This window comes from Oncorhynchus mykiss, chromosome 29 (genome assembly GCF_057628025.1).
Source record: "Oncorhynchus mykiss isolate SJ-2025 chromosome 29, ASM5762802v1, whole genome shotgun sequence".
NCBI lineage: Eukaryota > Metazoa > Chordata > Actinopteri > Salmoniformes > Salmonidae > Oncorhynchus > Oncorhynchus mykiss.
The window spans coordinates 8,862,830-8,876,948 of record NC_143050.1 but is presented as its reverse complement, the minus strand read 5'-3'; the positions used below and the strand labels follow the sequence as shown (position 1 = coordinate 8,876,948).

General features: G+C 43.2%; 3 protein-coding genes across 12 annotated transcripts in view; 1 reads left to right on the top strand and 2 right to left on the bottom strand.

The window, feature by feature from the left end:
* Positions 1-1,355: 1,355 nt before the first annotated feature.
* LOC110509389 (NEDD4-binding protein 2-like 1) lies at positions 1,356-4,063 on the bottom strand. The gene is made up of 5 exons (XM_090226232.1): positions 3,891-4,063; positions 2,711-2,799; positions 2,509-2,597; positions 1,830-1,894; positions 1,356-1,637 (listed from the first exon to the last, which is right to left on the bottom strand). The coding sequence occupies exons 1-5, from the start codon at positions 3,977-3,979 to the stop codon at positions 1,487-1,489; spliced, it is 483 nt and encodes a 160-aa protein (XP_090082358.1). The 5' UTR covers positions 3,980-4,063; the 3' UTR covers positions 1,356-1,486.
* A 51-nt stretch (positions 4,064-4,114) lies between these two features.
* zar1l (zygote arrest 1-like) lies at positions 4,115-7,674 on the top strand. The gene is made up of 4 exons (XM_021591632.3): positions 4,115-6,023; positions 6,260-6,352; positions 6,574-6,648; positions 6,871-7,674. Exons 1-4 carry the CDS (start codon positions 5,352-5,354, stop codon positions 7,012-7,014), a joined length of 984 nt encoding a protein of 327 aa, XP_021447307.1. The 5' UTR covers positions 4,115-5,351; the 3' UTR covers positions 7,015-7,674.
* Positions 7,675-8,141: 467 nt separating this feature from the next.
* The window catches only part of LOC110510242 (FRY microtubule binding protein b), a 173,151-nt gene continuing 167,173 nt past the window's right edge, over positions 8,142-14,119 (bottom strand). For all 10 annotated transcript variants that reach the window (XM_090226469.1, XM_090226470.1, XM_090226471.1 and 7 more), the window contains 3 exons: positions 12,696-12,806; positions 11,845-12,068; positions 8,142-11,539 (listed from right to left, as the gene is read on the bottom strand). In XM_090226469.1, coding sequence (XP_090082595.1) covers positions 11,281-11,539; positions 11,845-12,068; positions 12,696-12,806 — 594 coding nt within the window. In that variant the 3' untranslated portion in view covers positions 8,142-11,280. The remainder of the gene's footprint in view (positions 11,540-11,844; positions 12,069-12,695; positions 12,807-14,119) is intronic.

Here is a 14,119-nt window from a genome sequence, read left to right as displayed (position 1 = left end):
ATTCTAGGACTGCTTTAATTTAGCCGGTCCCTAGGAAAAATAGCTCTTGCCTTGGCAGGAACTAATCTGGATCTATAATAAATACAAATATAATACCACCAAAAACATATTAACTTCTTAATCTGCCTCGCCTCACATCTGTTTTCTAACTAGATTCCATAGTCACAAAGTCAGATTCCACAACCACATGCTTTCTCGCTATGATGTCATTACTTTCTTAAATGGACAATGCACACTATAAAAGAAGAGATTATCTTGTGTCCGAATACCCATAATTGCTTCCTAAATAGTAGGCCCGTTTGTGTATGCAAAAAAAATATCAAGTTTAATAGTATGTGACATTTTGAAAATCAGGTATACTTTACATGCCTAGATGTCATACTGATTTTGGCTTTGACAGCGGCTGATCATTAAACTCTCGACTCTCTAACTCACTTTAGACTAATAGGTGTATTTCTACAGAGTTGTTGTGTGTAAAATCACAGCCCCGTTTTCTGTCCTGTATAATGTTGCCATCGTTATTTAAAAACTTAAGGTATCTGTATATACCATATACCGGGGGTGTTTGGAAAAAGCCATGGGATGGTTTTTCAATACCTTTAAAAATATTTCTTAGAAGTTTTTACAATACATTTAAATATTTGTATGTTTTTAAGTACTGTATAGGCTACTGTAGCCTGGTCCCAGATCAGTTTGTGCTCTTGCCAACTCCTATGGTTCTATTGTCACGCCGATGACAATAGCAGTTGGCGAGACAGCAACAGATGGGACCAGGCTATGTCATCATTTGGGTCATTTAGCAGAGTCAGTGCAAGAAAGACAAGGATCCCCATTAGCTGTTGTTAAAGCAGCAGCTACTCTTCCTGGGGTTCCACACAGAACATGTACCATAATACAGAATGACATAATATAGAATGACATAATATAGAATGACATCATACAGAATGACATCATACAGAATGACATAATATACAATGACATAATACAGAATGACATAATATACAATGACATAATACAGAATGACATAATACAGAACATCATTAGACAAGAACAGCTCAAGGACAGACATTTTTTTTAAAGGCACACGTGGCCTACATATCAATGCATACACACAAACTATCTAGGTCAAATACCTCTCGGCGTTGTGCCGAGAAGTGTTGCTTTAACTGTTTTTTGAAACCAGGTTTGCTGTTTATTTGAGCAATATGAGATGGAAGGAAGTTCCATGCAATAATAATAATAATAATAATAATAATACTGTACGTTTTCTTTTTTTCCTTTATTTAACTAGGCAAGTCAGTTAAGAACACATTCTTATTTTCAATGACGGCCTAGTGGGTTAACTGCCTGTTAAGCTCAGGGGTTTGAACTTGCAACCTTCCGGTTACTAGTCCAACGCTCTAACCACTAGGCTACCCTGCCACCCCGGTGAATTTGTTCCGTATTTTGGAGACTTTGGGGTGGGGAGAAGACCAGCATGTCTTCATCACTGGACGTTCCATTCCTCTTTGCTTCTCTTCCAGCGTCTTTTGGAGTAGCCGTCGTTAAGTACATGCCAGATGCTGTCAGCTTTTTTCCAGCGAACCTCAAAGGACCTGAACTTACGTTTGGGGATTTTACCACGACACCGTTTATAGGGAGATAACACAGTTTTTTTTTGTAATCATTGAATTGACAACCAATGTATAATTTATAGATAAGTAATAACAATCTATTGACGGCTGTAAAACTGGTAAACAAGTATACAATCTTACCCCAATGCACATGTACTGTGTGTACACTGTGAGAATGTAGACTGTTAAAATTAAGAGGTTGTTTCTGACCTGTACAGCTTGTTGATGGAGATTTTAGGCAGTTCCATCATTCTGATGTAATAGTTCTTCTGTCCAATCCCCTGAGAGAAATAATATTTTATTATGACATGAGTCTGTTTAATCGGCAGGGTAGCCTAGTGGTTAGAGCGTTGGACTAGTAACCGGAAGGTTGTGAGTTCAAACCCCCGAGCTGACAAGGTACAAATCTGTCGTTCTGCCCCTGAACAGGCAGTTAACCCACTGTTCCCAGGCCGTCATTGAAAATAAGAATTTGTTCTTAACTGACTTGCCTGGTTAAATAAAGGTAAAATAAAAAATAAATAAAATCTGTCCGTCTGTCTGTCAGAAGACCAATTGGTATATTAATAACATTGTAAAAAGTAGAATAAAATGTCAGCTTTATCAACAACATGTCTAACCAAGAGGAAACTATCTGACTCTGCCGCTAGCACCACCTAGTAGGAAGTCATCTGGAAACCAGCTTCAACCAGTCTTGTAGTTAGTCAGATGCCGTTTAGGTTCACAAGTACAAAGGATGTGACAATGACTAGAAAATAAGTGGAACATTACAAAAATAACATTGAAATGTCTCTGCAATGCCTGGTAGCTGGGACTAACTAAACTAGAAATCATACGCATTTCAAACAGACACACACACACGCACGCACGCACACACGTACACACACGTCCTCACCATGTGGATATAGGGCCACATCTCCCAAAGAGAAATGTTTGTGTTGTCAACGATGATCGGATCCACACCTCTGTTCATGGCTTTAAAAACTGTCAACACAAGCCAGAGTACCAGTACTTTAAAGAAGAACAAACGATGTGTGTGTAATGACATGATGAGCAGCTAGTTTCTGCTTTTGCCCCCCAGCCACCACAATACACACCATCCTCTCTATTCTGCTGATGGCTGCGTTGAAAGTTTCCTTTGGTGTAGTTGGTTCTTTCATGGTACCTGTCAGCGGAGATCATCCATTAATCTACTCTGTGTCTTACAAAGACACGGTGGTTGGAACCCAAAATCGCAAATTTGGACTCATCAGACCAAAGGACAGATTTCCATTGCTCATGTTTCTTGGCCCAAGCAAGTCTCTTCTTCTTATTGGTGTCCTTTAGTCGTGGTTTCGTTGCAGCAATTGTACCATGAAGGCCTGATTCACACAGTCTCCTCTGAACAGTTGTTGTTAAGATGTGTCTGTTACTTGAACTCTGTGAAGCATTTATTTGGATTGCAATCTGAGGCTAGGAACTCTAATGAACGTATCCTCTGCAGCAGAGGCAACTCTGGGTCTTCCTTTCTTGTGGCGGTCCTCATGAGAACCAGTTTCATCATAACGCTTGATGGTTTTTGAGACTGCACTTGAAGAAAATTTTCCAGATTGACTGACCTTCATGTCTTAAAGTAATGATGGACCGTCTTTTCTCTTTGCTTATTTGAGCTATTCTTGCCATAATATGGACTTGGTCTTTTACCAAATAGGGCAATATTTTGTATACCACCCTTACCTTGTCACAACACAACTGATTTGCTCAAACGCATCACGAAGGAAAGAAATTCCACAGCTAACAAGACATACCTGTTAGTTTAAATGAATTCCAGGTGACTACCTCATTAAGCTGGTTGAGAGAATGCCAAGAGTGTGCAAAGCTGTCATCAAGGCAAAGGGTGGCTACTTGAAGAATCTCAAATATAAAATATATTTACATTTGTTAAACACTTTTTTGGTTACTACTTGATTCCATATGTGTTATTTCATAGTTTTGATACCTTCACTATTATTCTACCATGTAGAAACTAATACAAATAAAGAAAAACCACAGAAATGAGTAGGTGTGTTTAAACTTTTGACTGGTACTGTATATTAAACAACAAAATGTATATGGGGGGATTGGAAATGATGCAGACAATTACATTGATAGAAGCCACAATCTTCAATATTATCAATATTAAAAAAGTGTTTAGGTGATACTTCAGAAAATGAACCCACGATCTCAAAGCAATACATATTTTGACAAAAAAGACTTGGGATAAGGCAGGCTCCCAATAGTTTGGATTGATTAGCTTACTCTGCCCTCGTTGTCTTTCCAACTCCTGGCAAACCTCGAAGGATGAACAGTTGCTTCATGTATCGATTTTGTCTTCTCCCTCTTGCCATTTGTCTTTTACTTCAGACTGCTTCATCACCAACTACAGTACACAGCACAACGGCAGCTGTACTCTGTTTACAAGACACGCCCTCCCGCCCAAGAACTGAAACCAACAAAATAAGTGAAACCAAACCCCCATAACCGTTCTGGATTCATATCAGTCTAATGTTGATGCTAATTACACGCAAGTAAGTATTGTATAGCCCGTCTGTATTTCGTATGATTAGGTGCTATTAAATAGCTACTTGTCATTTTAATGAAATGGTTTCAGACCAGTGCAGATTAAGGAAAGGAAACAGAAGGAGGGGAAGCTTCTTTAGACTAATGAAATTCTGCCATAGTTCACTAGTGACGGGCATTCCGATTATTTCGGTGAGCCGGCTCATTTGGCTCCGTACCCGTAAAGGATCCGGCTCATTTGGCTCCCAAACGACTCTTCGTTGAAAATGTTTAAAAATAGACATAGAACATGACAAATTGCACATCTCCCATGTAAATCCCAAATAGGTAGGTTACCAGTATGTCATAGTGAAATTCGCATTCAAATACATGTTTACCTGGACAAATTATTAGATGGCCTGCAAAACAATGTCTTGATTTTTTTATTCACTGAAACAAATTCACGTGGACCAGATGATGTATTGTTGTTTCTTCAGTGAGGACACACCACTCTTTAGATAATGATTTGTTTTACATATCTACAGAAAAACCTTGTTTTGAGCTCAAAAAACGATAGTAGCAGTATGCAAATCGGGAAGCCAAATGAACGGCTCTTTCACCGATGGGATTCGGCTCCCGACGTTCACCAAAAAGATCCGCTCAAAAAAGAGCCGTTCATTCGCGAACGACCCATCACTAGCGTTCATGGTCTGAGTTAGAAGTAGATGTCATTTTCCACTACATATTGAAAACATGAACATTAGATCTTTACTTGTCCCGAATAATCTGTCGTTCTGGTCCTGAACAGGCAGTTAACCCACTGTTCCTAGGCCGTCATTGAAAATAAGAATGTGTTCTTAACTGACTTGCCTAGTTAAATAAAGGTATTTAAAAAATATATATATTTTAAAAAATGAAGGAAAGGAAAAATAACAAAATGTATGAATGGATGGAAGGAAAAAAAGGAAATAAGAGAGTGCGAAAGGAAGGTAAGAAGGGCTGAGGGAAGTAAGCAAGGACTAAAGGGAGGATACACTGGAAATATTCAGACAGCCTGAGCGTCCCCTCTCTAAACGCGGTTCCCAGTGCACACACCTGTCCTCACTTGACCGGTTAATCATCCAATAGGTCGGGCCCAATTAGCGCTGTGGGTAACGTCTTGACTGGAGGGCGGACGTGCACATTTAAACCACAGCAGGCTCACCTTGTCTTCTATACACGATGGAGGGGTTTATGTTTTCTCCATACAACTTTAATGGCTATCCGGGCTGCGGTACCATGATGGCTCCTATCCTCCACGGCAACCCGAAGTTCAAGCCTCACACCTGGGGTAAGGGGAGCATCTACGTGCCTCCCGAAGCGCTGGACTACCTTGACGTATGTAAACGGGCCCAGCTGAAGGCCATCCTGTCTCAGGTGAATCCCAACCTTACCCCTCGTCTCCGGAAGGCAAACACCAAGGAGTTCGGGGTTCAGGTCAACGCCCAGGTCGACGCGATGGTCCAGTGCTCCCTCGGACCCAAGACGCTGTTCTACCGGGAGAGGAAATTTCCGGTATTTTCGAAGTCGCCTGTGAAGTGCCAGCAGAGTCCCTCCGCGGCTTCTTCTCTGGACCCGAAAGCGTTGCCGAGCACTCCGGTAAACAACGTGCGCTTCTCGCGACCCCTCGCCATCTACTCTCCGGTGTTTGATCGCCGGTTCTTCGCGCTGCCGGTGAACGCGCAGGATGACAGCGTGTGCTGTGAGGGAGAAGGTGGCGGCAACGGGGCTAGTGATGAGGATGGCGAGGCCGACGTTACCGAGCAGAAAACGGAGGACCAGGTTAGACCGGATATCCCGCGTGAGGTTGTCAGGAAACCCCTACACCAGCCGCCCAAAGGGTTCAACTTTCAGGTCAGTCGTTCCCGGGGTTTATACTATGGGAGAATACGAATTCAGAATGTAATCGATTCTGAAACATGAATTGAGGAATACCTTATATTTTGTAGTGTTATCTGCAATGCGTCCAATTTGCCACCAATATGCCTTTTCTCTTTTATAATTCGCTTCTATTTGAAATGCCAGCCATCTTGTATAGGATGTTGCATATTTAGAACTTTCGATTTGAATGATTCACTTGTTTCGTCTAGTTTCTGGAGCAGAAGTACGGATTTTTCCACTGCAGCCAGTGTAACGTCCGTTGGGAGAGTGCCTATGTGTGGTGCATCTCTGGAACTAGTAAGGTAACGATCAGTCACTGTGTCTCTGCCAACGGAAAAATTCTGATCAATAAGTTCTGGTCAATAAGCCTTCATGTGCTTTGCTTTTGTTTTGCTCTGAGGAACATGAGTAGACAGTAACACTCTGCCTTTTCTGGACTGTCCTTCAAATATTTATTAAATTTTAATGAATGACTTGTTTCCTCGTTAACATGGTCGTCTCATCACCCCCTCTGTGAACTCAGGTGTACTTCAAGCAGCTCTGTCGTAAGTGCCAGAATGGATTTAACCCCTACAGAGTGGAGTCTATCCAGTGCAAGGTGAGGTGTGGGGGGGGGGAACACAGCAGGTGCTCTGCATGGTGCCTATGTCCCTTTAGCCTCTAAGGTCATGCATTAAAACAAGGGGGGGACTTTCTAGATTATGTAGCTTTACTGTCATTGTCTTATGTTATGGATACACAACCTACAGGGGAACTGACATGTCTACCCCTCTTCACCAGCAGGGGTCAATGTTGCTGTAATTATTCTCCTGTCTCTCAGGTGTGTTCCCAGACCCGGTGCTGCTGTGAGCAGAAGGAGAGGCACATTGACATGAAGAGACCTCATAGACAGGACCTGTGTGGCCGCTGCCGGGGAAAGAGGATTTCCTGTGACACTACCTATAGCTACAAATACATTGTCTGAACTTAAACCATCCCTGCTACAGATCTAGGATCAGATTGAGGCCCATCACCCAAACATCCATAACTTTTTGGTTGACATATCTGAATTTAGATCAGTGGTTAGTGGAAGATGGATGTAAAAACCAGTTTTCTAATCCTGGACTTAAAAGGGGTGCATGTTTTTTCCCTTTGCTTTAACACCTGACTCGATGAATATACTTGAGTTGATGAATTTAATTGGATGTTAGAGCTAGGGCAAACAATACATGTGCACCCCCTTTGGGTGCCCAGGATTGTGACGCATTGCCGTAAGCACAGATCTAGGATCTGATTAGGGAACTGCCAATCCTAAACTTACTGCCCTTGGTGGGATGCACAACCTGACTTTATACCAGTATCTAGAGCCACAGTATCCTACTCTGAGCCTTCCCACATGACAGGCTAAACAACACTATGCCACAGAGGTAGTTGACCTTAACCACATATCTAGGATCAGGTCAACCTTCCTCCGATCCTATCCACGGTTGTTAGGGAGGTGCAGTGGTCAACTATTTTCTTACCTGCCAAGATCCTGTCCACGTCTTAAATAGTCTGCCTCATAACTTTTATACTCTTTCCACCGTGATCAACTGAGTGACTCAACTTTTTTTGTAAATATTAAATAAATTTATTGCAGCATTAACCTGTTTTTTTTATGGATTTACTTGTTTTGAGGTGTTCATGAACCAGCTCATCCAATGCACTCTGCTTGTTTTGAGGTGTTCATGAACCAGCTCATCCACTGCACTCTGCTTGTTTTGAGGTGTTCATGAACCAGCTCTTCCAATGCACTCTGCTTGTTTTGAGGTGTTCATGAACCAGCTCATCCACTGCACTCTGCTTGTTTTGAGGTGTTCATGAACCAGCTCTTCCAATGCACTCTGCTTGTTTTGAGGTGTTCATGAACCAGCTCATCCACTGCACTCTGCTTGTTTTGAGGTGTTCATGAACCAGCTCTTCCAATGCACTCTGCTTGTTTTGAGGTGTTCATGAACCAGCTCATCCACTGGTGTAATGTAACTGTTTGGGGATTCCTTTAACAGGGCAACGAGAACACAACTGAGCTGTACGACTTTTGATTCCTATCAACAGAAGTGACCCGAAAGGGCAAACATTTTGAGGTCTTTATTTTGAGACATGGCATCAACTCAATGACTTCACAAAGCTGTAAAACTATTTACAAAGTGAAAACTGTCTTCCTCTACAACGCTTTAAAAATGTGCTTTTCTCTTGACGCACACTTTCTCTCGCACACAAACGCATCTATCAGATAAAATATGAATCTTCTGAATACATGTCGTCCGTTACAATATACACATGCATGGCAGTTAAATCAGTTTGAATTGAAGGAACGTGGGGGAAAATCTATAAAGCTGGTCAGGAATAGGATAGAGCTTAATCGGGTATAGACAAGACTGAACTCGTGTGGAAAGGAATCACAAGTGACTGACCATCACAGGAAGTGTCTGGCCCTGTTCCAATACTTAAATGCATCCTTCCTTGGCCACTGATCAGACCTTACTAGTATTTGAACCTTAACCACCCTGGTCAGTGATTCCTTCAAGGCAAGATGGAAGTTAAGGATTTAAAGTATTGGAACAGGGCCCAGCAGCTCATGTTTAGTTAACATTTAAACCAGTGGATGTCAGCACACGTCCATGTGACGGAGTATTTAGTGTGTGTACAGCTGTACTCTTCCCCCCCCTCCCCATGTCAGTTACACATCACAATATAGGATGGTCACGGTAACAAATGGCGTGTGTATACGTAGACCCACAATATGCTACACCGTATAGCCAGTGTGTACATACTAATCAATATAATCGTCTAAGGTAGGCTAGTCTTACAGTGGTCTTGAGGAGCTGGTTCACTAATACACGAGAAGCATTCAGGTTCAGAAAACCAGGCAACAAGATTAAACAACTGAATACTAGTCTGTGTCCTGTCTCTTCACACGATGCAGCTCCATGTGGAGGGGCAGCGAGGCAGACGGATCCTAACAGTCTTCATCGTGAATGCCCACTTCTGTTGTAGAACTAAACATCGTCCGGGTAACCGATGCTAAGTAGAGGCTGTGGATTCTAGAATACAGCATTCCTCTAGGTCAAGCAGTACACATTTTCCCCTAAAGAAACTCTTTCAACAGTAGATACACACACATGGTGAGAGATATACAACCTTCCAGTCCTTGGCCTCTATCTCTCTCTCACAGATAAACAGCATGATTGAATGTCTCTCTCAGTAGTAACGGCTCCTCCTCTCCTCTCAGAAGTCCATGTTAGTGCAATAGAAGCTATGACTCTGGGACATTCACCCACAGGTGAGGCGTCAGGTAGTGGATCCCCATGTTACCTGGTGGTAACAGGTAGATACTTCCCCCATCCTAAGGTTTCACTGAGATCAGGTATTTTCATTCACAGGTTGAATCTGATATCAGGTCAGGTAAATCATCAGGTGTTTCACATATGTCCTTTGGTCTCTCTCGGGGACTTAGGTCTTTTAATCCACAGGTGTGGTTGAGATCTTCAGGTGTGGCCAGCATCATTAGGAGTGGTTGAGATCTTCAGGTGTGGCCAGCATCATCAGGAGTGGTTGAGATCTTCAGGTGTGGCCAGCATCATCAGCAGTGGTTGAGATCTTCAGGTGTGGCCAGCATCATCAGGAGTGGTTGAGATCTTCAGGTGTGGCCAGCAACATCAGGAGTGGTTGAGATCTGCAGGTGTGGCCAGCATCATCAGGAGTGGTTAAGATCTTCAGGTGTGGCCAGCATCATCAGGAGTGGTTGAGATCTTCAGGTGTGGCCAGCATCATCAGGAGTGGTTAAGATCTTCAGGTGTGGCTAGCATCATCAGGAGTGGTTGAGATCTTCAGGTGTGGCCAGCATCATCAGGAGTGGTTGAGATCGTCAGGTGTGGCCAGCATCATCAGCGGTGGTTGAGATCGTCAGGTGTGGCCAGCATCATCAGGAGTGGTTGAGATCTTCAGGTGTGGCCAGCATCATCAGGAGTGGTTGAGATCTTCAGGTGTGGCCAGCATCATCAGGTGTGGTTAAGATCTTCAGGTGTGGTCAGAATCCGATGTGGTCAGCATCATCAGGTGTGGTTAAGATCTTCAGGTATGGTCAGAATCCGATGTGGCCAGCATCATCAGGAGTGGTTGAGATCTTCAGGTGTGGCCAGCATCATCAGGTGTGGTTAAGATCTTCAGGTGTGGCCAGCATCATCAGGAGTGGTTGAGATCTTCAGGTATGGTCAGAATCCGATGTGGTCAGCATCATCAGGTGTGGTTGAAATCTTCAGGTATGGTCAGAATCCGATGTGGCCAGCATCATCAGGAGTGGTTGAGATCTTCAGGTGTGGCCAGCATCATCAGGAGTGGTTGAGATCTTCAGGTGTGGCCAGCATCATCAGGTGTGGTTGAGATCTTCAGGTACAGTCAGCATCAAGTGTGGCCAGCATCATCAGGTGTGGTCAGCATCAGGTGTGTTCAGAATCATCAGGTGTGGTTGAAATCTTCAGGTGTGGCCAGCATCATCAGGTATGACCAGCATCATCAGGTGAGTCTATCATTTATATTGACCCTCAGGTGTGAACACCCGAGGGTTGTTTAGGGTTCAGGAGCCCCCCCACTCTGAGTAGGGGCCAGGCGGTGTGACCCACCTTCACCAGGTAACGGGACAGGGGTGTACCACCCCCTCCGATGGCGCAGCAGCACCCCCACCCCGCCTCTGCACCTTGGGCTGGGTCAGGAGGAAGAGGAGGAAGGAGAGGGACCAGACCTTGTGTGTCTAAGACTGGTTCTGGATGTGTGTAAGGGGAGTACGGGAGGTGTGGTCCACGAGGTGGGATAGCAGGACATGTGTGTGTGTGCGTAAGGTCGGGCAATGTGTTACCTGGATTGAGTGGAGTGTGTGTGTTAGGGCTGAGGTTTGGAATGCACTGTAACGAGTGCGTGTGAGAGGCCTGATGTATGTTTGTGCACTCACAGTGGGGTCTGGAGAGGTCTGGGGGAGGCCAGTAGAAGTCTATGAGTAAGGGCAGAGACAAGTCTATGGTTGAGTTGGAGGGAGAGGCCAGAAGTGAGGCTGGGTTTGGGGCAGTAGAGATGGTGGTAGTGGTGTTATGGTCGGGGGTAACAGCACCATCTGCGATGGGATCAGGGGCAGTAGGGGTGACGGGGAGGATGAGGTTTGTCGGGTCAAGGCTAATAAGGGTGCATGAGGGGTACGAGGGGGGCTCCTGTGCTGCTGTCAGAGGCTTGTCCCTGAGGCAGAGGAGTCGGGGAGGTAGGTGTTGACCACCCGGTATCCCTGAGCGCGACGGATCATGTCCCGGATCTCCCCGTTGAGCTCCAGCAGCTTGGAACAGATAAGGCTGAGGTCTTGGCGTGACCCAACCAGGGCGATGGTCCCCGTCTGGCCCAGGGTCTGGTGTCGGAAATAGACATTGAGGAGGGTCTGCACCTCGCTCTCTGACCCACCGCCAAACACACCGTTAGGCCACAGCCTCCTGGAAGGGGGGGGGGGTAGAGGAAGAGAGAAAAGGATCAGTGATCAAAATGAGTATTGTAAAAGTTTTGTGATCTTTCTCAGTCTGTCTTTACACCACTGATGAGGACAGAGTTTTTATTCTCAGCAACATAACAAAATAGTATGTGTGTCTGAATGTGTGTGTGAATGTCTGTGTGTGACTGTTTGTGTGTGTGTGTGTGTGACTGTTTGTGTGTGTGTGTGTGAATGTCTGTGTGTGTGTGTGTGTGTGTGTGTGTGTGAGAATGTGTGTGTGTGTCTATGCATGCTTGTTTTGTATCTCACCTGCACTCGTGGATGTAGCGTATGGCCTTGCTGAACTCCTGGTTGTTGAGGCACTCCAGGATGGCCTGTATGGCTGCCTCGGGGGAGCTGAAGTTGGGCAGGGCGGCAGAGGCCTGGGTCTGGGTGTGGGCCAGGTGTGTGTGTTCCAGGTTGCTAGCCACCGCTGCCTCTGCTGCTCTTAGACTGGTCTTTAGGTCACTCAGCTCTCGAGACATGTTAAGCAGCTACAGAGGGGAGAGAGGAAGGGAGAGGGGGGAGGGAGGGATGAGGGATGGAGGGAGGGAGAGAGAGGGAGGGAGAGAGGAAGGGAGAGAGGGAGGGAGAGAGGAAGGGAGAGGGGGAGGGAGGGGTGGAGGGAGGTGGAGGGAGGGAGGGAGGGAGAGAGAGGGAGGGAGAGAGGAAGGGAGAGGGGGGATGGAGAGGTGGAGGGAGAATGGGAGCGAGATGGAGAGGTGGAGAGAGATGGAGAGAGAGGGAGGGAGGCAGGGAGAGAGAGGAAGGGAGGCAGGGAGAGATGGAGGGAGGGGAGAGTAAGGGAAGGGGTAGAGAGGGGGCGAGAGGGAGGGAGAGACAGATGGGAGAGGGAGGGGGGACGTGTAGAGAGAGGGAGGGAGAGAGAGGGAGATGAGTGTGTGCCCATATATATGACTTTTGTGAAAACAAATCAACGGATCAACGTAAAGAGAGGAAGAAATGAAAAAAAAAAGCTAAAATAATCTCTTGATTCATCTTCAACAGGTACACAACAGCTAACAAAGCTGACTAACAAAATACATTGAGTGTGTGTTTGTCTGTTTATAGAATTGTCTCTAGGTCGCTTCTGAAGCATCCAATCGCAGTCCTTCTCTTACCTCAGGCACAGCGCTGACAGCATGGACCTGTCCAATCAGCTTGCAGTAGGACTGGAAGAGGAGGAGCAGCTGGAAGTGAAGCTTGTAGAGACGCTGACACAGCTCCAGTTGCTGAGAGGAGAGAGAGGACGGATTTATACAGTACAGTACAATACAGGACACACATACAATCCTCAACCTGAGCCATCTAAATCAATTCATACATTGTATTGTTGTGTTGGTTATATTGGCCGCAGTAGAATCAGCAGTTACTGAAAAGGAACACTAAAGGGTGAAGTGAGAAAACATAGTAGATCATATTAAATAATAGTAGATCCTATTAAATCATAGTAGATCATAGTAGATCATAGTAGATCATATTAAATAATAGTAGATCATAGTAGATCCTATTAAATAATAGTAGGTCATATTAAATAATAGTAGATCATAGTAGATCCTATTAAATAATAGTAGGTCATATTAAATAATAGTAGATCCTATTAAATCATAGTAGATCATAGTAGATCATTGTAGATCATATTAAATAATAGTAGATCATAGTAGATCCTATTAAATAATAGTAGATCATAGTAGATCCTATTAAATCATAGTAGATAATAGTAGATCCTATTAAATCATAGTAGATCCTATTAAATAATAGTAGGTCATATTAAATAATAGTAGATCATATTAAATCATAGTAGATCATAGTAAATAATAGTAGATCATATTAAATAATAGTAGATCCTATTAAATCATAGTAGATCATATTAAATTAAAGTAGATAATAGTAGATCCTATTAAATAATAGTAGGTCATATTAAATAATAGTAGATCATATTAAATCATAGTAGATCATAGTAAATAATAGTAGATCATATTAAATCATAGTAGATCATATTAAATTAAAGTAGATAATAGTAGATCCTATTAAATCATAGTAGATCATAATAAATCATAGTAGATCATATTAAATTAAAGTAGATAATAGTAGATCCTATTAAATCATCGTAGATCATATTAAATCATAGTAGATCATAGTAGATCCTATTAAATCATAGTGGATCATATTAAATCATAGTAGATCATAGTAGATCCTATTACATCATAGTAGATCATATTAAATAATAGTAGATCATAGTAGATCCTATTAAATCATAGTAGATCCTATTAAATCATAGTAGATCCTATTAAATCATAGTAGATCCTATTAAATAATAGTAGATCCCTTTTAAATAATAGTAGATCATAGTAGATCCTATTAAATCATAGTAGATCATATAAGATCCTATTCAATCATAGTAGATCATAGTAGATCCTATTAAATAATAGTAGATCATAGTAGATCCTATTAAATCATAGTAGATCCTATTAAATCATAGTAGATCATAGTAGATCCTATTAAATAATAGTAGATCCCTTTTAAATAATAGTAGATCATAGTA

Coding starts and splice junctions, on each gene's coding strand:
- LOC110509389 (XM_090226232.1), bottom strand. CDS start 3,979: ATGGCAAGAGGGAGAAGACAAAATCGATACATGAAGCAACTGTTCATC. Junction 2,800..3,890: donor GGAAAGACAACGAGGGCAGA/GTAAGCTAATCA, acceptor CAGAGTAGATTA/ATGGATGATCTCCGCTGACA. Junction 1,638..1,829: donor AAAATCTCCATCAACAAGCT/GTACAGGTCAGA, acceptor TGTGTTATCTCC/CTATAAACGGTGTCGTGGTA.
- zar1l (XM_021591632.3), top strand. CDS start 5,352: ATGGAGGGGTTTATGTTTTCTCCATACAACTTTAATGGCTATCCGGGC. Junction 6,353..6,573: donor GCATCTCTGGAACTAGTAAG/GTAACGATCAGT, acceptor CTGTGAACTCAG/GTGTACTTCAAGCAGCTCTG. Junction 6,649..6,870: donor TGGAGTCTATCCAGTGCAAG/GTGAGGTGTGGG, acceptor CCTGTCTCTCAG/GTGTGTTCCCAGACCCGGTG.